Here is a 25,144-nt window from a genome sequence, read left to right on the forward strand (position 1 = left end):
ACTTCCTAAAGAGCCTGAGTGACTAAAGACCCGCAGGATGGCCAGTAGCTGAGCACAGGAGTCAGAGGGAGCTGCACAGACTTTACCTGAAAGCTAATTAAAGCTAAAAGTAGTGGTTAGAAATACATCCTGAGTCCTTTTCTTGTGAAAGATGAATCCTGAGCAAAGGAAAGCGCAGGAGAGCAACCCCTGTCCTTATGGACCGCAAAGGTGGAGCGTGAGGGAAACGCTAATCCCTGCACAGCCTCGTCACCAAGAGGATTAGGCAGGAGTTCATCTGGTGGCCGAGGGGCAGGAGGGGCGCGGTGCACGGCTGGGTAAGGGGGCAGCGGGGAGGGAGCGGGGGTCCCGCGTGTGCTGCTCACGGCGAGCCGGGACAGAGCCTGACCGCCCTCGGTATCGCTGCTGGGCAGCCCCGGCCGAGCCCGAGCAGGTCCGTGTCCGGCCCGCAGGTGCCCATCATGGGCCGGCACCGAGCCCCGGCCGGGCCCTGCTGGACGCGGCTGCTGCGCGCCGGGGGCCGGCGGCTCCTGGAGCTCTGCGGGACGGCGCTGCGGGGGCTGCGGCGGCTCTGGAGCCTGGCCTGGGTCGGTACCGCACAGCCCCTTCCCCAGGGGGCTCCCCAAACCTCGGCCGGCTCCAAACGGGGCGTGCTGGGGTGCAATACCTGCACCGCTGCTGCTGTGGGGGGACTGGAGTCAGGGTGCAATCCCTGCACCGCTGCTGCTGCGGGTGTTGCATTGGGGTCAGGGTGCAATCCCTGCACCGCTGCTGCTGCGGGTGTTGCATTGGGGTCAGGGTGCAATCCCTGCACCGCTGCTGCTGTGGGTGTTGCTCGGGGTCAGGGTGCAATCCCTGCACCGCTGCTGCTGCGGGTGTTGCAGCTGCCTCACCGCACCACCCTCGTCCCTTGGGGGCTGCTCGGCTCAAGGCGCTGGGCGGGTGCGGTTGTGCCCGCCGAGAGCCGCTCCAGGGCGGGGGTGAGCCCTCCTCTCGCCCAGGTGCTGCTGATGTGCTACAAGAGCTGCTGGGATGGCGCCTTCCAGGTGACCGAGGAGGTAAAGCCCAGGACAGCCAGCGCCTGCTGGGTGGCACCAGGGGGGCTCTGGTGCCCACGCACCTGCGAGCCCCCCCCTGTCCGTGTTGGCTTCCAGCTCGGCACAGCCCTGCAGCTTAGACTGGAGGGGAGCGAGGAGGAGGAGGAGGATGTGGACTCAGATTCTGCGTGGGAGCCTGCACAGACAGGTGGGTCCCTGGCCCAGGGGTGTCCCCGGGGCTGGCAGTGCCCTGGGGGGTGGCAGGAGCTGAGCTGTGCTGCCAGGGCAGTGGCGTGGCCAGGGCAGCGAGGCCGTGCTGGGGAGGCTGGAGGCTCTGGAGGCCGATGTGCGATTCCTGTGCACCGAGCTGGGGGCTGAGAAGCTGCTGTGGAGCAGCCGGTTCCTGGAGCTGCTGCGGGAACAGCAGAGCCTGCGCCAGCGGGTGAGTGCTGGGGGTCCCGGGGGGTGCCAGCCCCCACAGCCCCGTGACCCCCCAGACCCTCACACACTGCTCCAGCTGCAGGAGCTGCCCTGGAACACTGGGGACAGCCCCGAGCTGCTGGGGGAAGCAGAGGAGCAAAGTGCCAGTGGGAGTGAGGGAGAGAGCCCAGAAGGTAGGGAATGGGAGTGGTGGGGGGGCACAGGGAGGCAGTGGTGGGGAGGGGGAAATGTGCTGAGCTCTGCTGTGGGCAGTGTGGGTGAGCCACCAGCTCCCACCTGTGTGTGAGCTGTTCACAGGGGTCTGAGGATGAGGGAAGAGATGAGGATCTGACTCCATGTTTCAGAAGGCTTGATTTATTATTTTATGATATCTATTATATTAAAACTATACTAAAAGAATAGAAGAAAGGATTTCATCAGAAGGCTGGCTAAGAATAGAAAAAAGAAAGAATGATAACAAAAGCTTGTGTCTCAGACAGAGAGTCCGAGCCAATTGGACTGTGATTGGCCATTAATTAGAAACAACCACATGAGACCAATCACAGATCCTCCTGTTGCATTCCACAGCAGCAGATAACCACTGTTTACATTTTGTTCCTGAGGCCTCTCAGCTTCTCAGTAGGAAAAATCCTAGGAAAGGGTTTTTCAGAAAAGATGTCTGTGACACACCTGGGCACTGGGTGGCACTGGGCAGCCCGGGGAGGGCGGTGCTGGGAGAGGCTCCTGGTTCTGCTCCCAGCAGGAGCCTGGCTGGGTGCTCCCACTGGTGTCTCCTCTCTCCTCTGCTCTTTCCCAGGACGCCCGTGGATGGAGGCACCTCAGCAAGCACGTGGCTCCATCCAGCCTGACAGGCAGAAAATGTAAGTGAGGGTGTGAGCAGGGCTCAGCAAACCAGGCAGGATCCACACGTCCCTCCCTGCCTGGGCTGCTGCAGTCCCAGCTGCACCCCTGTATGTGCCTCCATCCATCCCTTGGTGCTGGCTGGGCCCAGCCCATCCAGCAGAGCTGCAGCCATTCCCCAGGAGCAGGAGGCAGCTCAGGACAAGCCACTGGCCCTGGGTCTGCCCCAGGACACGGCACAGCCCTCCCTGCCCAGGGCTGACTGTGCCTGGTGAAGCCCACCGAGGAGCATCCTCCTGCTCTGCTGCTTTTGGGAGTTCCAGAACCAGAGTCTGGTCAGCACCAGCTTCAGTCACCTTGCACTGGGGTGAGGGATTGCAAAACTCACCCACTGACTTCCTGATGTTCCTGCACACGTCACAGCCCTGGGCCGGCTCCTTGAGACAGCAACCAAGGGCAGGAGGCTCCCCAGGCATGGCTGAGGGCCCTGTGCTGGCCACAAGACCTGGCCCAGAGCCTGCAGGGCTGAGGGGCTGCCCAGTGCCCGGGCCTGGCCCAGCACAGGGGGCTGCACCCTGCCCCAGGCTCACCCTGCTCAATAGAGGCAGCTGCTCCCCATCGCTCGTGTCTGCCTGGTCTTTCCCCAGCAGGGCTGGGACAGCTCCACCAGAGCCCCGCAGGCTCTTTGGGGAGGGGGACAGGATGAGCTCTGGCTGAAGCAGAGCAGGGACCAGCACACACCCACAGCAGCAGCAGCAGCAGGACTGGCAGGGATCTGTGCTCCCAACGTGCCCGTGCAGCTCCCACATGCAGGGAACTGAGGCAACGCCAGCAGCAGCAGCCCTGACTCACCCTGCACCCAGGGACTGCCCCGAGCTGCTCAGAAATGCCACAGAAAACCAGGTCCTGGCAGGTGCCATGGGGGCCCCAAGCTGGCCTCCCATGTGTCACACACATCTTTTATGGAAAATCCTTTCCTTAGGATTTTTTCTCCTGAGAAGCTGAGAGGCCTCAAAATGTAAACATTGATTATCTGCTGCTGTGGAATGCAACAGGTGCATCTGGGATTGGCCCATGTTGGTTGTTTCTAATTAATGGCCAATCACAATCAGCTGGCTCAGACTCTCTGTCCGAGACAGAAACTTTTGTTATCATTCTTTGCTATTCTATTCTTAGCCAGCCTTCTGATGAAATCCTTTCTTCTATTCTTTTAGTATAGTATACATTAGTTTTAATGTAATATATATCATAAAATAATAAATCAGCCTTCTGAAACATGGAGTCAGATCCTCATCTCTTCCCTCATCCTCAGACCCCTGTGAGCACGGTCACACCCAGTCCTGCAGGAATCACAGCACCCTCCATGCTGGGACCACCAGACAGTGACAAGGTCCTGCTCCTGCTGCAGCCTCCATTCGCCTCTCCATGGCAATCCTTGGGCTGGAAATCCCCAGCCAGCCCACAGGGAGCAGGAGGAGGAGGAGGAGGATGACACCAAGCAGGATGAGCTACAGCCCCCAGCTCTGCATCCCCATGCAGCACCTGCACCTCCCCACAGCACCTGCAGCAAGGCAAGAGCCACAGAAACCTTCCCCAGCCAAAGCTCCTGACCTATTGCTTAACCCGAGGCTGCATTTCCTCCAGCACACTTGTGCAACGCTGCTCCACTGGCCAGGGCCCTCGGTGGCTTTGGCAGGAGGGCTGAGCAGGCTGCTGCTGCCCCAGACTTTGGCTTCCAGGGGCAGCCCCTGGATTTGGGGGGACTCTGGAGTGTTCAGGGCTCTTAGGAAAGCGTGTGAGAACTGGAAAGCAAGTGCTGACAGCATCCTGACAACACACACAGATACAATGAGCATCAACAAATAACTGCTTCTGGCCTGCAAGTGCCAGGAACATTTCTGCATCCCTTGCACAGCAAAATTCCAGGGCCAGAACCAATTACTGCAGCAATTGGTTTTGCTGTAGTAATTTAATTTAGGTATTTAAAATCTCTTACAGTACTTACAATAGAAAATATCTTACAGAGTAAGAGGAAAGGAAACAGGTAGCACTACCAATGTGGTGGTGTTCACAGGGGTCCCAGGACAAGGGAAGAGATGAAAATATTGGCTTCATGTTTCAGAAGGCTCACTTATTATTTTATGATATATATTATATTAAAAGAAAATTATCTATTCAAAGAATAGAAGAAAGGATTTCATCAGAAGGCTAGCAAGGAATAGAAAGGAATGATAATAAACTCTTGTGACTGACCAGAGAGTCTGAGACAGCTGGATCGTGATTGGCCATTAATTAGAAATAACCAACATGGATCAATCCCAGATGCACCAGTTGCATTCCACAGCAGCAGATAATAATTGTTTACATTTTGTTTCTGAGGCCTCTCAGCCTCTCAGGAGAAAAGACCCTAAGGAAAGGATTTTTCATAAAATGTGTCTGTGACACCATCCCCACCCCATCCCACCCCAGCCTCCCCCCCCTGCCCTGGGGCAGCACCCAGCTCCTCCCCAGCACCTTTCCCTCCTCTTGAATGCAACACTGACTGCAGTTCCTCAGTTCCTGCAGTCCTGTCTCACAGGGAGGCTGTGCTGCAGCCTCTGTGGGGTACAGGGTGCAGAGCTGCTGCCATGCTCAGTCCATCCATTCCCCTCTACAGGGAGAGCAGCAGGCTCAGCCTGGGGGAGCAGGGGGTGGATGCTGACCCTGCTCCCATCACTGCACCCCCATGATGGTGCACAAACCCCATCCCCTGACCCACAGCCTGCACAGGAACCTTCCCCTTTCCTGCCTCTGGAAATGCTTTAAAATACTGGAACTGAGCTGGCCACATCCTGGAAACCCCCAAGGGGAGGAACCAGCTGAGTTCAAATCCAAGTTCAGGGAGCAAGGGCAGCACAGGGCAGTGGAGAGATGAGCAAGTGTGCCCGTGTTCACAGGGGTCTGAGGATGAGGGAAGAGACGAGGATCTGACTCCACGTTTCAGAAGGCTTGATTTATTATTTTATGATATATATTACATTAAAACAATACTAGAAGAATAGAAGGATTTCATCAGAAGGCTGGCTAAGAATAGCAAAAGAAGGAATGATAACAAATGCTTGTGGCTCGGACTCTCTCTCTGAGCCAGTTGGGCTCAGACATTGGCCATTAATTGGCCATTAATTAGAAACAACCACATGAGCCCAATCCCAGATGCACCTGTTGCATTCCACAGCAGCAGATAACCATTGGTTACATTTTGTTCCTGAGGCTTCTCAGCTTCTCAGGAGGAACAATCCTAAGGAAAGGATTTTCATAAAATGTGTCTGTGACAAGCAAGCCCTGGAGAGCAGACTGGCCTGCCTGGAGGAACCAGCCCCTCCTGAAGCTCAGCACGAGGCTGCAGTGGCACACAGCTGACAGGATGAGGGCTGGGAAGCCCCTGAGCACAGGAAACCTTCAACAGGCCCCTGTGTGACCTCCTTCCCTCCAACAGCCCCGAGAGCTGACACACAGATCTGACCCACAGATCTGACCCAGTTTGGCAAAACACCCAAAACCAAACACCCAGCAGCACAGCAAGCTCTACCCCAGAGCCTCAGGAAGTGCCAAACCAGAGGATGCATCCCAAAACCCGCCCTTAACAGCCCCAGCAGGGTTCCAAGGTGTGCAGGCAGGCAGCCCCACCACTCCTGGCACTGAGGAGTGTGTAGGGGAAAAAAATGTGCAGCAGCAACAGTTCCAGTCAGCATTGCCATGTCCCAGATTCTGGCACCACAGTGAGCTTGGGGAATGGGGACACAACACAGAACTTTGTGTGAATGAAGGAGAAACTCAGAGCACAGCAGTGGGGTTGTGGCTGCCCCAGCAGCACACACAGAAGTCTGGGGGAGAAACTTTGACCAGATCTGTGCTAGGGCCTGACCCTCCCAAACCAGTCCATGTGCCCCAGGACTGGCACTACAGCAGAAACATCACAAGCAAAGTCAGTCAGCTCCAGCTCTTCCTCTCCTGGTTGTGATAATGAACCTCTGCACTGATCTCTTTAACTGTCTTTGAGTGCAGCTTTGAGACACAAAACCAAACCCCTCTACACATCCTGTAAAACTAGAATGACCTATTGTCTTTCACAGGAACGCCAGCCTTAAAATCCTGCAGCATTTTTCAACTCCAGATCCCATTCAGGACAGCAGGAAACTCCTCACCTGGCTAAAGGTGTGCTCAGATCCCTGACACACCTCTCCATCCCCACACAGAGCCACATGAGCTCTGTCACTGCAGTGACAGCCCCAGAGGCTTCCTCTCCCACAGTCAATAAAGACTTCAGACTGAGAGCTGCAGGTTTGTTTTGAAATGCAGCTGCTCCCTGGGAGCACCTGCCTCCCTGGCTTCTCATTAACTACAGTCACTGCCCTGTGGTAAATGAAGAGCACAAGTTTCAATACAGACCATAAAGTTATTTAACCAGTGAGATAAGAACACGCTGTGCTGCAGTGGAGCAGGTGGGAGGGGAAGATCCTTACACCACAAGGTGAGCACTGATATTCCTGCTGCACTTCCAGTCCGTAACAAATCTTCAGAGCAAAACCTGGACGTGTAACCATTCACATATTCCACACTCAATATCTGTCACAAACGTACTGTAACTGGATAAAATATGTATTTATTTCCAGGCTGTACTGTGGAATTGCCCCTTTAAGGCAAACACAGTCCATGCTGATTCCAAAATTGCCAGGAGCATGGCAATTCTGCTGCTTTCAATGGCAAGAAATGCTGCTTTAGCACCCGAGGCACCCACACTGTGGTGCTGAGTGAGAGCCAGTGCTGCTGCTCACCCCACCTGCCCTGGGCACTGAGCAACCCCAGGGAAGCCAAATCAGCAGCAGACACTGCTCGTGCCCTTATCTGCCACAGCACATGGATGTTTTGGTGTCACTGCATCATTAACAGCCTGTCAATACCCAGCCTCAGACTGCACACACAGATCAAAGCCTGTCAGAGGAACCCCCAGGGAGGAAGGATCATTTCTCTGGCTTCTCCCTGGAAAGCCAACCAAAATGTTGAATGTTCCTCCACAAAGCCACCAGAGACCAAATATGTCGAGTCAGCAGTTTTTATTTATATAACACAGTTTTTCTTTGCCAGGGCTGTCACATGGCTAGTCAGTACATGGCTACACTGCATAGTGATACAGAAAGTTCAGCAAGTGTCAGCTGGGGAGTACAAAATGTTAAATCTTCTCATTGCAAGAGAGGCAGCAGATACCAGCATTCCACCAGAAACCCAAACCCACCTTGCCAAGTAACATATGGCTGAGGTGAGAACAGCATTGATTAAAAACTGCAAGCAGCAAGATGCTGAACAGTAACATTAAAAACCATTTTATCTGTAATTTACAAATATGCAAAGTATCAGGTTACTTAAAATTAAGAAGCATTTTGCTTACTAACATGAAACATTACTAATTTGTAATGTATCATTATTAACCAGGTATACAGGTTCCTGTGTCCCTGTGGTCTCATGGCACACGGTGCCAGTCTGGGCAGGTCATTCCTTGGACAGCAGAGGAAGAGCAGAACAGACAACCCTGCTCCCAGGAGGGTTTCAGGACCAGCTGCCTTCCACTCTTCCCTTCCTAATTTGCCACTCAATGACCTTGGTTTAACCACAGAAGGGCGTATTGTATTTAGAAAACAACAACACACACAGATACAATGTGTATCAACAAATCAACTGCTTCTGGCCTGCAAGTGCCAGGAACATTTCTGCGTCCCTTGCACAGCAAAATTCCAGGACCAGAACCAATTACTACAGCAATTGTTTTTGCATATTTAAAATCTCTTACAGTACCTACAATAGAAAACATCTTACAGAGTAAGAGGAAATGAAACAAAAACAGTCTTGCCAAATAATTCTTATTCTACAATTCTGGATGCTGCTCTAGTTGGGCACAGCCAAAGGGGACAGGAGAATATTGGTGAGGAAGAAGAGGAAGCAACAGCTTTACAACACAAAATACTCAAGACTCCTCAGGAAGGCCCCTGGCAGCAGTCCAGATGTGACTGCAGCTGTTCTATTGCTGTCTGAAAGCAAAAGGCACATAATAAATCCTTGTCGGTGCTGCACAGAGCCATCCTGGGACAGAGACAGTTCCAGAGCAGCACTCACAGCACGCTCAGCTCACCCACCTGCTCTGACACTGCAGCTGTCAGCACGCACCCAACACACAACTCACACCCAGCTCTGGAGCAGTGTCCAGCCACTCCCCAGAGCCAGGACTGTGCTCCTGGGAGCTCAGAGCTCACCAAGCACTTGTGGTCCATGGGGCACAATTACCTCAGGAAGATCAGCTGAGGTGGGAGGGGTGTGGAAAACATCATTCAAGAAGTGCACCAGTAAAGCCAGTCAGATAAATCCAGCTCCAGATTACATTTATAACCCAATATTTGCCACAGATCTGAATGGTGGGATTTAGTAAAGAGGCTTAGTCAGGACCTAACAACAGCATTAGCAAGGCATTTGGGTCCTCAGAAACTAGCCTTAGGCCCCTACAAAGGCAGCACCCACTTCTCTCACATGCAGTTATGGACAACTGCAGGAGCTCAGGGTGTGCCAGACTCCCAAAGGAACAGCCCTGCTCCAGAGCTGCAGCCTCCCTTCCTGCTTAGCCCCTGGGGAAGGTGGGATGCTGGAATGTTCTCACCTCTCCCACAGGCACGTGGTGATAGCTGGAGCAGAATTTGCTGTGAGCACATCACCTCTGGCACCCAGCCTCCAGCTGGAACCCAGCCCTTCCAAAGGAATAAGGAGCACTCAGAAGGCACCTGTGGCAGCTGCAGAGGCAAATCCCAGCCCCTCCAGCTCTCCCCACACCTGCCTGCCCTCAGCACCTGCCTCACACACCCGGGTTCTGAGCCTTGTAGGTGAGGATCTCTGCTGCCAGCCTCTGGGGGTCCAGCAGCTGGGGGAAGCGGCTCATGACGGCATCCACCAGGTGCGGGTGGAAGATGCTGCACAGCTTGACGTGCACGCTGGCCCTCTCCTCAGCAAACTGCTCAGGGCCAGCCCAGGGCCCTGAGTCCCCATAGGGCGGCCCTGGGGCCCCGTGCACAGGGTGGGGGCCGGGCACACCAGGGGATCTCACCTGGGGCAGGGGGTACGGCTCGGACCAGAACTCCCGCGAGCGCGGCAGCGCGGCCCCGAACTCACCGGGCAGGCTGTACTGCCCTGCTGCACCCACGGGCACCCCAAAGCCTGAGAAAGAGTGGGGTGCCCCCGAGCGAGGCATCTCAGGGCTGTACTGCAAGAAGCTAGCACCAGAGGATGAAGATTTGTGGGAGCTGTGGTTGTAAGAGAGCAGCCCGTTCTGCTCTAAGCTGGGGGAATGTGGGTAGATGGGTCTCTGCCTGCTGCAGGTGCACACGGGCACCTGCTCCGTGTGGGAATGGTCACAGTGGCTGGTACATCTGTGAGGCCACATGTCAGACAGCTGGTTCTCCAGAGAGCCAATGCCTGAGTCGAGATGCTCCTGAGAGATGTAAGACAGAGAATCCATGGGAGGCTGCTGGTACCTGTCAGGGGAGACAGTGCCTGACACGCAGCCTTTGGCCTGCAGCACAACGTCGCTGGGCTTGGCTTTGTGGGCCAAGCTCTTCCTCTCTGCAGAGACCTTCTGTACAGAGCTTTTGTCACTCTCTGTGGGCACAGAGCACAAGAGCTCTGCCTGGGAACCCCGCTTCCCCTTTTTCTCCTCCTTGGCACTGGTGCTTCTGGTTGGAGACAGCCTTGCGTTGGCACGGAGCTCATCAGCTAACGAGCGCTGCGGCTGGTTGATCCTTTCAGGATGGTAAAACTTACACTTAATTCCATAAGTGCATTTTTTCCCTGTAAGGAAAGCCAGAGCATGAAATGACCAGCTGGATTTGACTAGATTATGAGTGACACTCGCACAGGCACCTTGGTTCTTCACATTAAGAAGGGAGGTCTTACCATAAGGGCACTGCTGTTTCTTGTGTTCTGGAACTACAGGTTTCTTCCTGAGGAAGTTATCCAGGCTGGGGCCATGACGCCCTAAGGGATCATCTGGAGGCATAAACCTAAAGAAAAACAAATCTCAGTCAGAAGCAGTTCACTTGTCTGAGTTGAGGTTGGGTTTCTTCTCGAAGACTCCCATTTCATTAAAGATCAAAAGCTATGTGGATCCCCACAAAGCTCTCCCATTTTCTCCAGAGATAATCCTCCTGCCACCCAGTCCACACCAGCACAAAATGCTTCCCTTCAGGCACAGAAGAGGCTCAATGCCTGATTGTCAACCAGAATTACTACCTGCTGCTAACAATTGTCCTGTGAAGAAATCACACCCTGGAGCTCTCCTTGGAGCTCCTAGCTCCAAATTAGGAGCAGCTACTGAGATGCCACCAACTTCTTTTGGCTTTGTATCCTACAGCTTTTCATTATTTCTTCACTAGCATTTTGCTCTTCTCATGCGTCACTTGCTATTGCTTCATTAGGACAAGGCAGTGTGTTCACACAAATCTTTCTTAAAAGCCCAGGAAAATGATGCCATAGAGTGGCTACCTAAAACAGAGGCTAGCCAGAGCTAGAAGAATAAAGGTATTTATTAAAGGCCTTCAACAGGTACACTTTGGGCAGTGCAAAAGCCTCACACAGGCTACACCCAAGATGGACCACGGTCATGAGTTTTTCAGACAGATTAAGTTTGGTCTATTTGCACATCAGGGGTTAATTGTCCAATTACAGCTTCAGGCAATGAAGTCATATTCCCCAGTTTGCTCCCCTCCCCCCAATTCAATTTTGTTGATACTTTTCAGGGCCTGAGGCAGAGGCTGCCCTTGGTTCTCAGGCCCAGAAGGATTGTATTGTCTGACTGTCACTGTCATATTTTCTGGAAAAATCCCCTTGCCCAGGATTTCTCTCCTGGGAAGCTGAGAAGCCTCAGAGAAAAAGGAAAACAATATTATCTGATTTGCTTCTCCTTCTCATTTGCTCCTCCTGTGTTTTGCTGCTTTGGAATGTGGTTGGAGATTGTTTCATTGGTTTCATGTGAATTGTTTTGACTTAATGGTCAATTATGGCCAAGCTGTGTCAGACTCTGGAGAGAGAGTCATGGGTTCTCATGAGTATCTTTTAGCCTTCTGTCTGTATCCTTTCTCTATCCTTTAATATAATATAATTACATAAAATAATAAATTAGCCTTCCAAGAACATGGAGTCAGATGCATCATTCCTCCCTTTGTCTGGGAACCCCACAAATACAAGACATTATAAATAAACAAAACCATTTATTCTGTCTCTCCACAACCCAGACTGTATCCAGCCCTGCTCATCGCTGTTCTGAGTTATACAAATCTCAGCTCTCTGCAAGCTCCCCTCAATTTGAATAATTCTGGCTAAATATGCTTCAGTTCAATACAAAGCCTTCCAAGAACATGGAGTCAGATGCATCATTCCTCCCTTTTTCTGGGAACCCCGCAAACACAAGATCTGACCAACACGTGACGAGCTTCCTAACACTCCATACGGATTTTAGAGTCACGCACTGACGCTGTCCAAGAAATAAAAAAATCTGAAAACGACACAAGCTAACAACAGAAGGCAGAGCCCTACTTGTCATTGACAAAGGAGTACATCAGCAGGCGCTCCTCGATGAACTTCTTCCACTCGGGCCGCTCGCTCTGCAGGTCGCGGTAGGTGTCGTTGGACACCACGACGCCGTCGGACTCGTGCGCCAGCTTGACGATGAAGCGATCGTCGTAGCACACCACGCGCTTGCCGCCCACGCGCCGCGACGGCGTGAACACCAGGATCTTCTTCTTCTCCAGGTCCCGCAGGATGTACTGGTCTGGAGCAAACACAGCTGTCAGCACACCTGGGTGCTACTCGTGGGGTCCCCAGGATGAGGGAAGAGATGAGTGAATCTGACTCCACTGATATCAAAGGCTATGATATCCCTCTATGATATCCCTCTATGATATCCCTCTACGATATCCCTCTACGATATCCCTCTACGATATCCCTCTACGATATCCCTCTACGATATCCCTCTACGATATCCCTCTACGATATCCCTCTACGATATAATTTATATTATTTTTATATTTCAATATTATTTTTAATATATTTAATAATTTGTCTATTTTAGTATCACTTTCATATCATTTTAATGTCTATATTTCTATTATTTTAGTATTTTTATCTTCTATTTTTAATTTTTATTTTTAAATTCTATCATTTATTTTTATTCTTCTATTTCATGATTTTATTTTTATTTTATTCTTTTTATTTATATATAAAGTATATATTAGACATAAATTTTTAATTATTATTTTATTTTTAATTTTTATTTTATTATTTTATTTCTTTATACTGATGTATATATACTTATATACATAAATGTATATAAATATATATAAATGTAAATATACTTATTTATGTACAAACATTATATTAAAGAATGCTATACTAAAACTATACTAAAGAATAGAGAAAAGATACAGACAGAAGGCTTAACAAGAATGAGAATGAAAATCTCGTGACTGACTCCGAGTCTGACATAGCTGATGGAGATTGGTCATTAAGTAAAAACAATTCACATGTTGGATAAGCAACCTCCAGACCACATTCCAAAGCAGCAAAACAGGAGAAGCTGAGGCTTCTCAGCTTCCCAGGAGAAAATCCTGTGAAGGGATTTTTCCAGAAAATATGACAGTGAGACACCTGCACAGCCCTTCATGCAGATGAAATAGCATTATTGTTGCAGTCATATTTTCTGGAAAAATCCCTTTGCCTAGGATTCTTCTCCTGGGAAGCTGAGAAGCCTCAGAGAAAAAGGAAAACAATATCATCTCATTTACTTCTCCTGTGTTTTGCTGCTTTGGGATGTGGTTGGAAATTGTTTCATTGTTTCTGCTGTGAATTATTTTAACTTATTGGCCAATTATAGCCAAGCTGTGTCAGACTCTGGAGAGAGAGTCACAAGATTCATTAGTATCTTTCTAGCCATCTGTCTGTATCCTTTCTCTATTCTTTACTATAGTAGTCTTAAATACAATATAGTATCATAAAATAATAAATTAGCCTTCAAGAACATGGAGTCAGATTCATCATTCCTCCCTTCGTCTGGGAACTCTGCAAATACAAGACATAAATAAACAAAAGCATTTATTTTAACACAACCCAGACTATATTCAATCCTGCTCATCACTGTTCCGAGTTATTAAAATCTCAGCTCTCTGCAAGCTCCCCTCAATTTGAATAATTCTGGCTAAATATGCTTCAGTTAAATACAAAGCATGTACCTGCAAGAGGAAAAACATCAAGAAATAAAAGACAAGAAGTTAGGAAGTAGAGCAGTATTACATTTCTTGTTTTCTAAATTATTCCAACAGATTCAGGCAAAAGCTGGCTTAGGGGAGAAGTTAATGACTAATACTCCCTGGTCAGTTCAGCTCATTGCAGCTCCTACTACTCAGACTTTCCATTCTGAAGTTAATTACTGACTTAGCCAGAACTCTGCAAGCTCACTAAGTGGCAGAGCAGTCAGCCTGAAAAGCTGCTTTTGGTTTCCATATTTTCATACCTGTTATGAGTACATCTGGTCGGGGCTGCTCCTTCCTCCACGATGGCACAAAGACTGTAATATCCTTGTGTCCCCTGTCCCAAAACCACTGGACAGCCAGAAGGATACCTCGGCAGGAGAACACTTCTTTATTCCCGTGGCTGCAAAGGAGAAAATTAAGACTTTAATCCCTTCATGATTCAGTGCACAGAGCAAAGGGAGCTGGCAATTAGGACAAGCTTCAGTGAAGGGTTGAGGAGCACAGGCAGCAAACACAGATGCTTGTCTTGTGTAACAACACCCTCACTCAGACCTGCCCAGCACCCCCGTTTGTGTCAGCACCTCAGGACACCAGTAAACACCCAAATACTCACTGGGAGGGAGGCAGCAGCTGGAACTGTTGCAGCTGCTCTGAAACAGTCTCTGCTTCAAGCCTGCTGATGTTATTTTTAGCCCAGAGCACAATGTGACCTAAAAGCCCTTTGTGCTACTCTGACAGCTGATGCCAGTGACTGCTTCCTGCCACTGCACCCTCACTGGGCCTTTGCTTGCAAACTTATTCTGATCACTGCAGGAAAACAAGGTGTTTTATATGCACTCTCATCTCAAGGAAAGATGATTCATTCCATGATGGCTCCAAACCTCATCTACAAATGCACTATTTGCACAAAATGGCATCATCTCCTGTCATCAGTGCTGGATGAGAGAACAGCTCATGGCAGCTGGAGAACAAAGTTTGACAGCCTTGTCAGAAGCCACATACTGATGCAAAAAGCTTCTTAATTATTCATTAAGTCATATCAATAAGTTTCCAGAACTTCTAGGAGGAAACTACCCCTCCTGTTTTACAAGCACTAGTATTTACAGTGCAATCAGCTCTTCTGCTGATAGTGGTTTTGGCAAGCTTCCAACACTTCTCTTCCAGCCTGATATGTCACTGTGGGGATCCAACTGCCCATGCTCTGTCACAATGCACTACACCCCCAAAAGGAGAACTGCTCTCACAATTCAGGAAGGTTTTCCTCACCTGGTCACTACCTGTCCCAGATCTTCCTCCTTCTACGTGCACCTGAATGGCATTTCAGCCCCCACCAGCCCCTCACCAGAGCCATTCCTGCAGTGGCACTGTTGCAGCACCACTACAGAGAAGTTTCAGTTCCCTCCCAGCCTCACCCTTTCTTTGAAACTACAAAGGAAGTTGAAGAGCTGTACAAAAGTACTTATTCTAGAAGAACTGAACGCTTGGCAACAGAACTAACCCCTAAAGAGACACCTAACACACCTTCAATAAGAATCCTAAATTACAGAAGGCTGAAAATCACCATCAGAAGATGCTCTAAAAGTTTTCTCCAATATCAGATGGACTTAGCTATAAATAGCCAGACACAGGTTACTACAATTTTTTAGAGACAAGTGTGAAAAACAAATCCCTTTTGGTGGATTTTTTTGGTTTGTCTTTGTTTTGGGTTGTTGGTTGTTTTTATTTTTTGAGTCTCTGCTACCAACCTCGAACCTCCAGAAGGCAGCTAATCTGATTGGGCTGATCTGATTTGGCAGCAGCCAAGGAAAAATTCCCTTAGAAGGAAGTAAAAGCTAATTTCCACTATGATTTGCATAAGTTTGTCAAGAGCTGTTGAGGGAGGCCACTGTACATACTGCAAATGAATCAGCAGGGAACATCACACCATCAATACAGGAAGTTTCAGAATGGAATTCCCCTTCTAGCGAATTGCTTAAAAAAGCCAGACTGCTTCTCTCATGTCAGACCCTGGGCTCTGGCCTGCCCTGACTCACAGCTGCTGTGATTTCCCCTCTGCATTTTGGGGTAACTTTCACCACTAAGAGGCTCCTCACTAACAAACACAGCCAATCCTGCTATTAAAGCCCAAGCACTTATCCAAGGTAAACTTTGTTGCCAGAGTCACTTATCAGCCTGGGCTCACATTAGGTCATTTTGCACAGTGTTCCCAGGGCTGTGGAGAGGGTAGGAACTGGAGCAGGTTCTCTTCAGGGGTGCCAGGCACGGCTTTCACTCTCCTGCCCTGTCCCACTGCCACCACCACCCCTCATTCACCCTGGGGCTCACCTGTGCCCCATCTTTCTCAGTTCTGTTCTCAGAACTGTCAGCCAGGGCTTGGCAAAAACCACACCTGCAAACAAACCTCCACACAGCACTTTCACCTCAGACAAACCTACTGCAACCGACACGGCAGCTCCACCCGCACCCAGGGTTATTTTTTATAAAATCTGCATACACAAACATAAACAACAAAGGAGGCGGCTTCTGAGCTGCAACAGAAAAAAGCTTTCAGGGCCCAGTTCAGAAGCTGGTGTGTTAAATTTCAAGAGTCTGCTATGCAGAGGTGGGGAACACATACTGCTGGGGTGGGGTGAGGGCAAGCAACGCTCACCAAAGTGGGAGCAAAAGTCAGGGTGAAAATGGGGACATCACACCAATAAATGTCCAGCCCTGAGAGTCTGGATGCTTCATGGATACTGGGAGCTCTGGTCACAGTGTCCAACAGAGCCTGCTCCAGCAACACTCGGGCACGTGAAACGGTGAGGATGAGTCACAGCCCTGCCTTGGTGACACCTCTGACATCTCATTGCTCTGTACCTTCTACAGAAATTCACCAATATACAAGAGGCACAATTTGGAGACAAGTCTCCAATGGAGCTCCATATTACAAAGCCTTCTCTAATTAACCCTATAATTATTTATTGAGCAACTTCCTGCTACGGAAACTTAGACAAAGCCACTAGTTGAGAGGACAACGTCTCTTCAGTTATCCCCTCATTGCCAGAGCCCAGGAGGAAGTGTTTGTTTCAAAGGAAGCACTGCTGGCCTCACCATTGCCCCGTGACTGGCGGCTCTGGGCGGGCAGAACAGTGGCAAGACGGGCCCGCAAAGGCAAACGGGATGCTCGTCCTCGTGTGTCAGAGAGGAACTTTGGAAAATATTACCAGCCCCGTTCCCAGCACCCAGAAGCGGCTGCTTTGAGCGTGGCGCTCACAGCTTTTCATCTCCGAGCCCTAGCAGAGCTCCCAGGCAGAGCTCACACCCGACAGCCCCGTGCCCACCCCGGACGCACCTCATGGCCACGTTGCTGCCATCGATGACGATGGGCTTCAGGTTGTCGCTCTCCGTTTCCTCGGGGCCGGGCGCGGGGGATTTGTTGCCGGCACCGCCCCGAGGGACCAGCGGGGCCTCGCCGGGCTCGGGCGGGGCCTCGGGGCCGTCCCGCTCGGCCGAGCCGTGCTTCACCAGCTCCCCCAGCACCGTGTTGGTGTCGGCGCCCAGGCCCAGCTTCTGCAGCACGACGCGGATCTCCTCCGAGGAGTAGCCGAGCTTGCGGAAAAAATCCACCTTCAGCTGCAGCTCGGGGCCGTCTCCGGGCCCCTCGGGGCTCTCGCTGCCGCTCATCCCCGCTGCGGGCCGGGCCGCGGCCGGCAGCGCCTCAGGCCAGCCCGGGGCGACGCTGCCCGCGCTCATGGCTCCCGGCGGGGGACTCGCGGCCTCCGCTCGCCGCCGGGACCTGCGAGGCGACAGCGGCGTTAGCAGCGGCCCCGCAGCCCGGCCGAACCCCCGGCCCCGCTCCGCTCCAGGCCGAACCCGCCCCGGTGCCGCTCTGCTCCCCTCCCGGCCGAACCCCGGCCCCCACCGCTCCGCTCCGCTCCCGGCCGAACCCCCGCCCCGGTGCCGCTCCGCTCCGCTCCCGGCCGAACCCCGGCCCCCACCCCGCTCCCGCTCCGCTCCCGGCCGAACCCCCCCACACTCACCGGGCCGCTGCCACCGCCGAGCTGCCGCTGCCTCTCCATGGGGCCAGAGCAGGGCGGGCGGCGGCCCCTATTTATACCGGAGAACCTCTCGGGGCGGAAGAGCGGAGCGAGGGGTGGAGCGGCAGCCTCCGCCCGGCCCGGCCCGGCCCGGCCGGCCCGCCCTCTGTGCTGTCGCCTCGGGGCCGGGCTCCGTGACACGCGTCCCTTGCGCCGCCTCGGTCCGGCGATGCAGGTGGCCGTGATTCAGCCACTGTGGTTTATCAGCTCGGCCGTGTAGAGGAGGTAGGAGCTGGCAGGAAACATCTGTCACCCCGCGGTGCCTGTGCCTTGCCAAGCGCTAAACCGCACCTGTATGGAACTGCAGGGGTTAAATCTACATTGTGAAACGTGCAAAAACTTCGCATCTCTGACTTCTGATTAATCATGCCTAAACAATTTAATGAAGGTAGTTGCAAATTTGCTTCCCCAAGGCCATGTACCGGAGCCCAGCTCAGGAGCGAGGAACTCTCCCAGTTACAGGAATGCATTTGCATTCATCTTCCTTGTGGTTACCACGAAACAATCATTTTTCCTTGTCTCTGGCCGTGTCTGAAACCGCACTGTGTGCTCAACAGTAACACACACACAGAGCGAGATTCAGATCAGAGATAATCCTTACTCAGTTCTTAAGTAGGTGCTTTCCCAACACTTCTTTCCCTTGGAATCTACTCCAGTCAGGATGAATTTAGTATTGTTTGTGTGCTTTTGCTTCCAGGCTAAAGTCTATTGCACCACAAAGTATGGCCACAGACGTACTTCCTATAGGACATACCCCAAGGAAGGGGAACAAAGCTGAATCTCCAGATTTATGCAAAGCAGTGGCAGCAGCCACATGGCTCCAATTTGGTGAATGAGAAGCCAGGAGAGAGGGAGGCTGTTGGCTTCTCCACCCAAAAAGTCAGAGGGAGTCACGTGCCGGGCACACCTCAGAGCTCCTCATGGGTGATTTTGACTATTTTTTTTCTTTTCCACAGCTGCATACTGCTTTGAACAGCACTTCTCTTTTTTTGGAAGTGCAAGGGCTATGGTGGAAGCTGCAGCTTCTGAGGATATTCACAGAACTTTGCTGGGATTGTGGATGCACTGAGGCTTTCCACCTCCAGGCGATGATGATGATGATGATGATGATGATGATGATGATGATGATGATGATGATGATGATGATGATGATGATACAGTGCCGTGCCCACAGCCAGGCAGCTGCATCCTGCCCTTTCTGTGGTGGGACAGGCTGTCAGCTGGCCTGACACTGTCTCTCTGTGAAACATCCGTGGCCACAGGAAAGAGGTGGAAGTCCCCATCAGAGCACAAGAAAGCACTGGGCTGTTCCGAGGAGGAACCGGTGACACCGAGGGGAGGGCAGGGGCTGGTGAGGCCAGATGTTCTCAAGATGGTCATTAAGAGCAGCCAGCAGCATCTCATGCTGCTGAGCTGGGAATTCTGGTGTGCAAAAAAGGAACTAGAGCATCCAGGGGCAGTGGGGACCCCAAAATGCTCTATGACAGCAGGAACCCATGGATGGGGTCAGTCCCTGCCTGTCCTCCACCTCCATCCCCTTCTCTGCTGCCTCAGGGTAAGCTTTCCTCCAGCCTGCTTCCTTGTTCATGAACAAATCCTCAAAATCTTGATGTCACATTTTCCTAGGGATTACCACCCCCATGTCCCACATTTTAAAGGAAGAGCTCATCCTCTGGCAGAGCCTTTCATCCCCCACTCATGCATTTAACACAGCCAAAATAGTTGATATTCAAGGCTCCCATTATCTGCTGGTTGGGAAGGAGCTGGCCTTGTGCCAGTTCCTTGAGAGGTGATGCCAGCTCTTTGCAACTCCTGCTAACCAGCCACAACCAGGAGCCCTGTCAGAAAAGTGGCCCTGGACCTGGCTGCTTCCCTATGGAAGCTCAAGGCAGCTAACTCATTTCTAAAAACGGGCTAATTAAATCTCATTTATAAAAGCCTATGTGGGACCATTATGTTAATTAAAGACAACTTAAATGGCCTTATTTAGCAGCATTTGGGAGTAAATTAAACTGAATTAAGGCCACTTTAATTCTGAATGAGAATTTTATGCAGAATTTTAATGTTCTACTTTAGAATGAGTTAATTCAATTTAATTTTCTTAAGAATCTTGTATAGACAAACCCGGAGCAATGAGGGTTTGCTAAGGCACCTGCTCCAAGCTGAGCTCATTCTCAGCTTCTCAGGGAGCTGGCAGGGCTGGGACTGGATGCCTTGAGATCTGTGTGTTCCCAGCAGCTTTGGTGTTCTCAATGTCTTGCTCATCTATAGTGACCTGATGGCTCTTCTCACTGCACTCACCCACAGGTGCTTCTGGTGATGAACTGAATTCTCCCATCACCTGCAACTCCAGAGGCTCACAGAGCTGCCTCTGGGTTTTCTTTTACAGCGAGCAGTATAATTTATTACAGAGGACTCAGCGCATTCTGGAATGAAAGGGAAAACAAATGATGATTTAATCCCTTTCTTTGGAAGAGGGTCATCATGCCTCACGAGGAAAGCTGAGCGGTAATGCTGGAAGCAAAGCCGAGCAACATCATCCCTTTATGGTTGTTTTTACAGCACAGCCACTCAGGTTCATGGAGATGCCACTTGAGAGATCTGCTGCTCTGATTGGCCTTGATGAACAAAGGTCTGGTGGCAGAACCATCACAGGCTGCTGGAGGGGAAGCTGCCAGCTGAGCAAAGCCAGGCTGGACACGTGCCCAGTGCCATGAGGCACTGAGGGAAGATTCCTCCCACTTGTGTGTTGGGCAAGAGCTCCTGGCCTCCAGACCCTGGTGCTGTGTGCTGTAGTGATTCCAGAGGAGAAACAAAGCTCAGCTCTGCTCGAAAAAAGGAAAATGTAGGAAGGGAGGACTAGAGGAAGAGCTTATAAAGAATGTGCAGAACTCACGTTTGGAGCCTGTATACCTGCAGTCCTTGTCACATTGCTTGTGGTCCTCCCAGTGCTGCCTTCACCCATGAGTATGGGATTCCTGTGCAGCTGCAGACAAGTAGATGGATTTTTCTCTGAAACATTCCATTTTGAACTCATTCCATGGGCTTTAAGGAGATCCTTGTAAGCACTCTGCAGAGTAACTACTCCCTGAGTAGCCCGAGGGCTCCTTGCAGAGCAGGCATGTTTCTGAGCTCTGGAGGAGAGTGCAAACTCCCCAGGGACCATACCAAGGAAATTTATTTGGCTGTCACTGTGTGCCTGACTAGACACGGCCTTAGGTACTCCTCTGAGTAAGCAGCCTTGATCTCTACCTTTGGTCTTAGTGATTGATGGCATTAAGTTATAGGATGAGCCTATCTCCTCAATGACAGATGGATTGGGCACACCCTGACAATTTTTTCTCATGCACTCAAGTAAAAGAGCTGTCCTTTGACAGCTCTTGGGCTATAAATCTGTCATAGGGGAGGGCTGGAGTGACAGAGGCAGCAGAAGCCTCATCATCACTTGGGCTTTCAGCTGAAAGCAGTTCCTTGACACCCCTGTGCCAAAGCCAGGGGGGAACAGTCCCACTGTCCCTGCCCAGGCTGCACCAGGGGTTCAATATCTGGTGATATTTTCCCTTTGTGATCACCTCATCCCACAGCATTGTGTCCAGCAGCAGCACCCAGAGCTCCCACACACCAGCAGCACCCTCTCCATCTGAAGCAGCACTCCTGGCTCACCAGGCAACCTCAACTTTCCAGCAGCTAGATCAAGAGCAGAGAGAAGCAACAAGTTCAAGTAATAAATAATTGGGGAAAACCGAGCGATTGCGCAAGGGGCTGTGACAGCAGCATTTACTGTTTTGCTCAGCTCTTCCCAGCTGTGGCCTCTCTGCCGGAAAATGTCAGTGGTCCCCTTGTCCAGAAATATCCCTGCCTGCTGCTCAGCCCCAGGTTAGTTTGGATGCAGTGTCTGCAGCTCTGGATTTGCTGTACTCTGACATGCCTGGGAGCATTCGCGACTTCAGAACTAAAAGAATAATAAAACTTGAACAAACACTTCATGGTATTAATGTAAGATGTTTAAATAGACAGTTACAGAATATTTTATCTCACCCAGACCGATGTGAAGAGCAGAAGATTTATGCCTATTGCTAAGCAAATACCTCCTAAGAAGTCACATCCATCTGGGAAGTGGTTTTTCTAAGGAATGGAAAAGCAGAGCAGCAGTGTCTGCTCTGGGCACCCAGGAATTCAGGGAAGGATGTGGCAGCCCCTCTGAAATCCCAAACCCAACAGTTAACTCCTGTACAACTTCGGGACCTTGTCTGCAAAGTTGGCTGGTGAATCATTTGGGGGACAGGCTGAGTTTCCCCAATGCTTTTCTTAGGAATGCGAGGTCCTGGCTCTCACCACATATTGCCTGTCAGGAAATTCATTTTGTCCTTCTGTGGGCCGGTGGGGTCAGTGGGGACCCCAGCCACGGGGCCGTGGGGTCATGGAGGCTGTGGGGTCATGGGGGACGTGTGATTATGGGGTCCATGTAATTATGGGGGCCATGTGGCCATAGGGGCCGTGGGGTCATGGAGGCAGTGGGGTCATGGGGGCTGTGTGGTCGTGGGGGCTATGGGGTTATGGGGTCCCTGGGGTCATGGGGGCTGTGTGGTTATGGGGGCCATGTAGTCATGGGGGCTGTGTGGTTATGGCATCCATGTGGTTATGGGGGCTATGTGGTCATGGGGGCCATGGGGTCATAGGGACCGTGGGGTCTTGGGGGCCGTGGGGTTTTGGGGTCTGTGTGGTCATGGGGTCCGCGGGGTTATGGGATCTGTGTGGTCATGGGGGCCGTGGGGTCATGGGGTCCGTGTGGTCGTGGGGGCCGTGCCGCTGCCCGCCGTCCTGCGCAATGTGGGGCGGTGGCGGGCGTCCCGCGGGACGGGACGGATGTGTGTCAGCGGGACACACAGACACACAGACAAACAGCCGCAGCCCCCTCGCCGCTGCCGCGATGTCAGCGCCAGCGGCCGGTGCGCTGTGACTCAGGGGGGATCAGGCAGGGGCCGGGAGGTGCTTCCCACCTGCTCCGGCTCTACCTGTGAAGGTGTTAGCCTGCCCACGGAGCAGGGGAAAGGGGCAGTGCCGGGCAGCGGGGCTGAGCTGTGCCGGGCTGAGCTGTGCTGGGCTGAGCCGTGCCGGGCAGCGGGGCTGAGCCGTGCCGGGCTGAGCCGTGCCGGGCTGAGCCGTGCCGGGCTGAGCTGTGCTGGGCTGAACCGTGCCGGGCTGAGCCGTGCCGGGCTGAGCCGTGCCGGGCTGAGCCGTGCCGGGCAGCGAGGCTGAGCCGTGCCGGGCTGAGCCGTGCTGGGCTGAGCCGTGCCGGTCAGCGAGGCTGAGCCGTGCAGGAGAGGACGGAGCATCCCTCGCTGCAGTTGTGCAACGCTCCCCGCGCAGCCCAGCGAGCAGCCCCGGCCTCCCCTGCGCTCGCCCTGCTCCGGGAACGCCCAGCGGAGTGAGGCAACGCCGTGCTTTCGCTCCCTTGGCTGGGGATTTCCCCGCCGCGAGGCGTGTGGGGCTCCTGTGGGGCTGCAGCAGAGCCGGGAGCCGTGGGTTTGTTTTTTGTTTGTGCGCCGGCCGGGCCGCGGGAGCTGCCCTGGCACAGCACGGAACTCAGGATGCTGCGGCTGCAGGATTGAGCCACTGCCACCCCCAGCCCAAATCCCGGTCCCCCTCCTGTGCCACGGGAGAGCCCAGCCCGGCCCCAGCCTGTCTTTCCACTTTTACACAACCTTGTGCAGGAGTGATGCATTTATTGCAAAACAGCTTCTGGAGCGGAGGCTCGAGAGACACAATATTCAGTGTGTGGGATCTGAGGTCTGTTTGTCAGACAGTTTCAGTTAAGACCTTGCCAGTCTTAACATCCTCCCAAGCCCACACACCTGATTCACAGCTGACATCAAGAAAAGGGGCAAAGAAGTGATGGCACGTTTGTTTTCCTCTTTGGGACAACTACCCCTTTTCCCAAGAATCAGATTTGCTTTCTCAGCCTTCCACCTAGAGGCCTGAGCGAGGCTTTACAGCTTAGTCTAAATGTCCTGATTTATTGTCTCAGCTTTGTGGAAAGAGCGTTTGGGATGAGAATGACGATGAGATGCAGAAAGAAGCAATTAATGATTGGCCAAGGCTGGTTAATGCCTCTTCCAGTTCTGCTGATAAACTCATATTCTTTTGCTGGGCTTGTCTGTCCAACCTGATGTGCAGAAATGAAAACTTGTCCTTAGGTTTATAATCTTAAATTCTCTCTACAGTAATTACCAGCAAATTCTGATTGCTCAGAGCAGGAGGTGGACCTGGTGTGCCTCACCCCTGTCCCTGTTTGCAGTCCTGCAACCTTTACAAACCAAGAAGAGCAGCACCTCCTTCTCTTCCTCCCTGCTCCGTGCAGTGTTTCTGTGAGGATGGAAAGCTGCTCATTTTGGTAGAAAACAATTGCATTTTGGTAGAAAACATGTTTTCATGAAAACAGGAGGCTGGCTTTTGCTTTAACAGACACATTAATGTGCTGATGAAATCAAGGGACAAACCTGTGCATGCAGTAGCTCCCTACTGAACAGCATGGCCTGTTCTGACTCCTCAGGAGGTGCTGTGCCTCACCAGCAGCCTCAGTTTCTGGGTTTTGCTGTTATCACATGTTCCAGGCTGCTCCAGAATCTCCACAGTCCTGCAGGAGGGTCTTCAGAGCTGCCCAGAGAGAGTGCTATGGGGATGGGGGGTCTGAAATTTCCAAAGAAATGTCTTTGACTCTTCCTGAAGGGAGAGGTTGAGCACCTCCCATTGCAGTGCTGCTGGGCTGGCTCACTGCTCTGAGCATCACCAGTCCAATGAGAGACTCCTGAGCAGTAAATACTGATCCATTTAACATGACTATAAAAAATCCATGCCAATAACCTGTTGTAGCTTAAGGTATTTAAACAATTCTCTATCTTTTTGTAGTTCTCTGTAATAATAATTAAATGACCTTTAAAATGGCAGTGGGTGGAAAAATTGTGCAAAGCTGAATAGCAATTCAGCAACTGCTGAAGGAGATTGAAAATCAAGTAGAAAAGAACTCACTTTGATGTAAAGGGAAGTGAAGCAATCAAGTCTGAAGCTGGAAGTTTGTTCTTCATTTGTGCTGATTTACAAATCCCATTGGGCAGAATAAATATGGGAACACCGAGCACGCAGGGGATCAGTGAACACCTCCCTGTGCACCTCCAGTGGCCTCAGCTCCCTTTGTGCTCAGTGGTCACAGCTGCCCCAGAGCAGGGGACAGCAGAGTGGTGACAACAAATTTGCTTTGCCACGACCAGCAGCTGTTGGAGAGTGCTTAAATCTGCTGAGGGTGATGCCTGGTGAAGGCTGACCTAGAACAGAGGCTAGGTGGAGTTAAAGAATAAAGTAGGGATTTATTAAAAGGCCTCAATGGATGCACCTTGTGCAGTACAAGAGCCCAGTCAGGGCTGCACCCAAGATG

General features: G+C 51.7%; 1 protein-coding gene across 1 annotated transcript; it reads right to left on the minus strand.

Annotated features, from left to right (window-relative positions):
• Positions 1–7,396: 7,396 nt before the first annotated feature.
• Positions 7,397–17,763, minus strand: ZC3H12A (zinc finger CCCH-type containing 12A). Its single transcript, XM_036397252.1, has 6 exons — positions 17,656–17,763; positions 16,968–17,411; positions 13,897–14,036; positions 11,925–12,159; positions 10,287–10,393; positions 7,397–10,181 (listed from the first exon to the last, which is right to left on the minus strand). Exons 2-6 carry the CDS (start codon positions 17,366–17,368, stop codon positions 9,193–9,195), a joined length of 1,872 nt encoding a protein of 623 aa, XP_036253145.1. The 5' UTR covers positions 17,369–17,411; positions 17,656–17,763; the 3' UTR covers positions 7,397–9,192.
• Positions 17,764–25,144: the final 7,381 nt, after the last annotated feature.

This window comes from Molothrus ater, chromosome 24, assembly GCF_012460135.2.
Source record: "Molothrus ater isolate BHLD 08-10-18 breed brown headed cowbird chromosome 24, BPBGC_Mater_1.1, whole genome shotgun sequence".
Lineage (NCBI taxonomy): Eukaryota > Metazoa > Chordata > Aves > Passeriformes > Icteridae > Molothrus > Molothrus ater.

Bases quoted from the DNA above. Each gene is read 5' to 3' on its own strand.
- ZC3H12A (XM_036397252.1), bottom strand. From the start codon at position 17,368: ATGAGCGCGGGCAGCGTCGCCCCGGGCTGGCCTGAGGCGCTGCCGGCC. The intron at 14,037-16,967 runs GTGCGTCCGGGG...TCTCCTTTGCAG, and splicing joins GGCAGCAACGTGGCCATGAG to CCACGGGAATAAAGAAGTGT. The intron at 10,182-10,286 runs GTAAGACCTCCC...CTTTCCTTACAG, and splicing joins GAAACAGCAGTGCCCTTATG to GGAAAAAATGCACTTATGGA.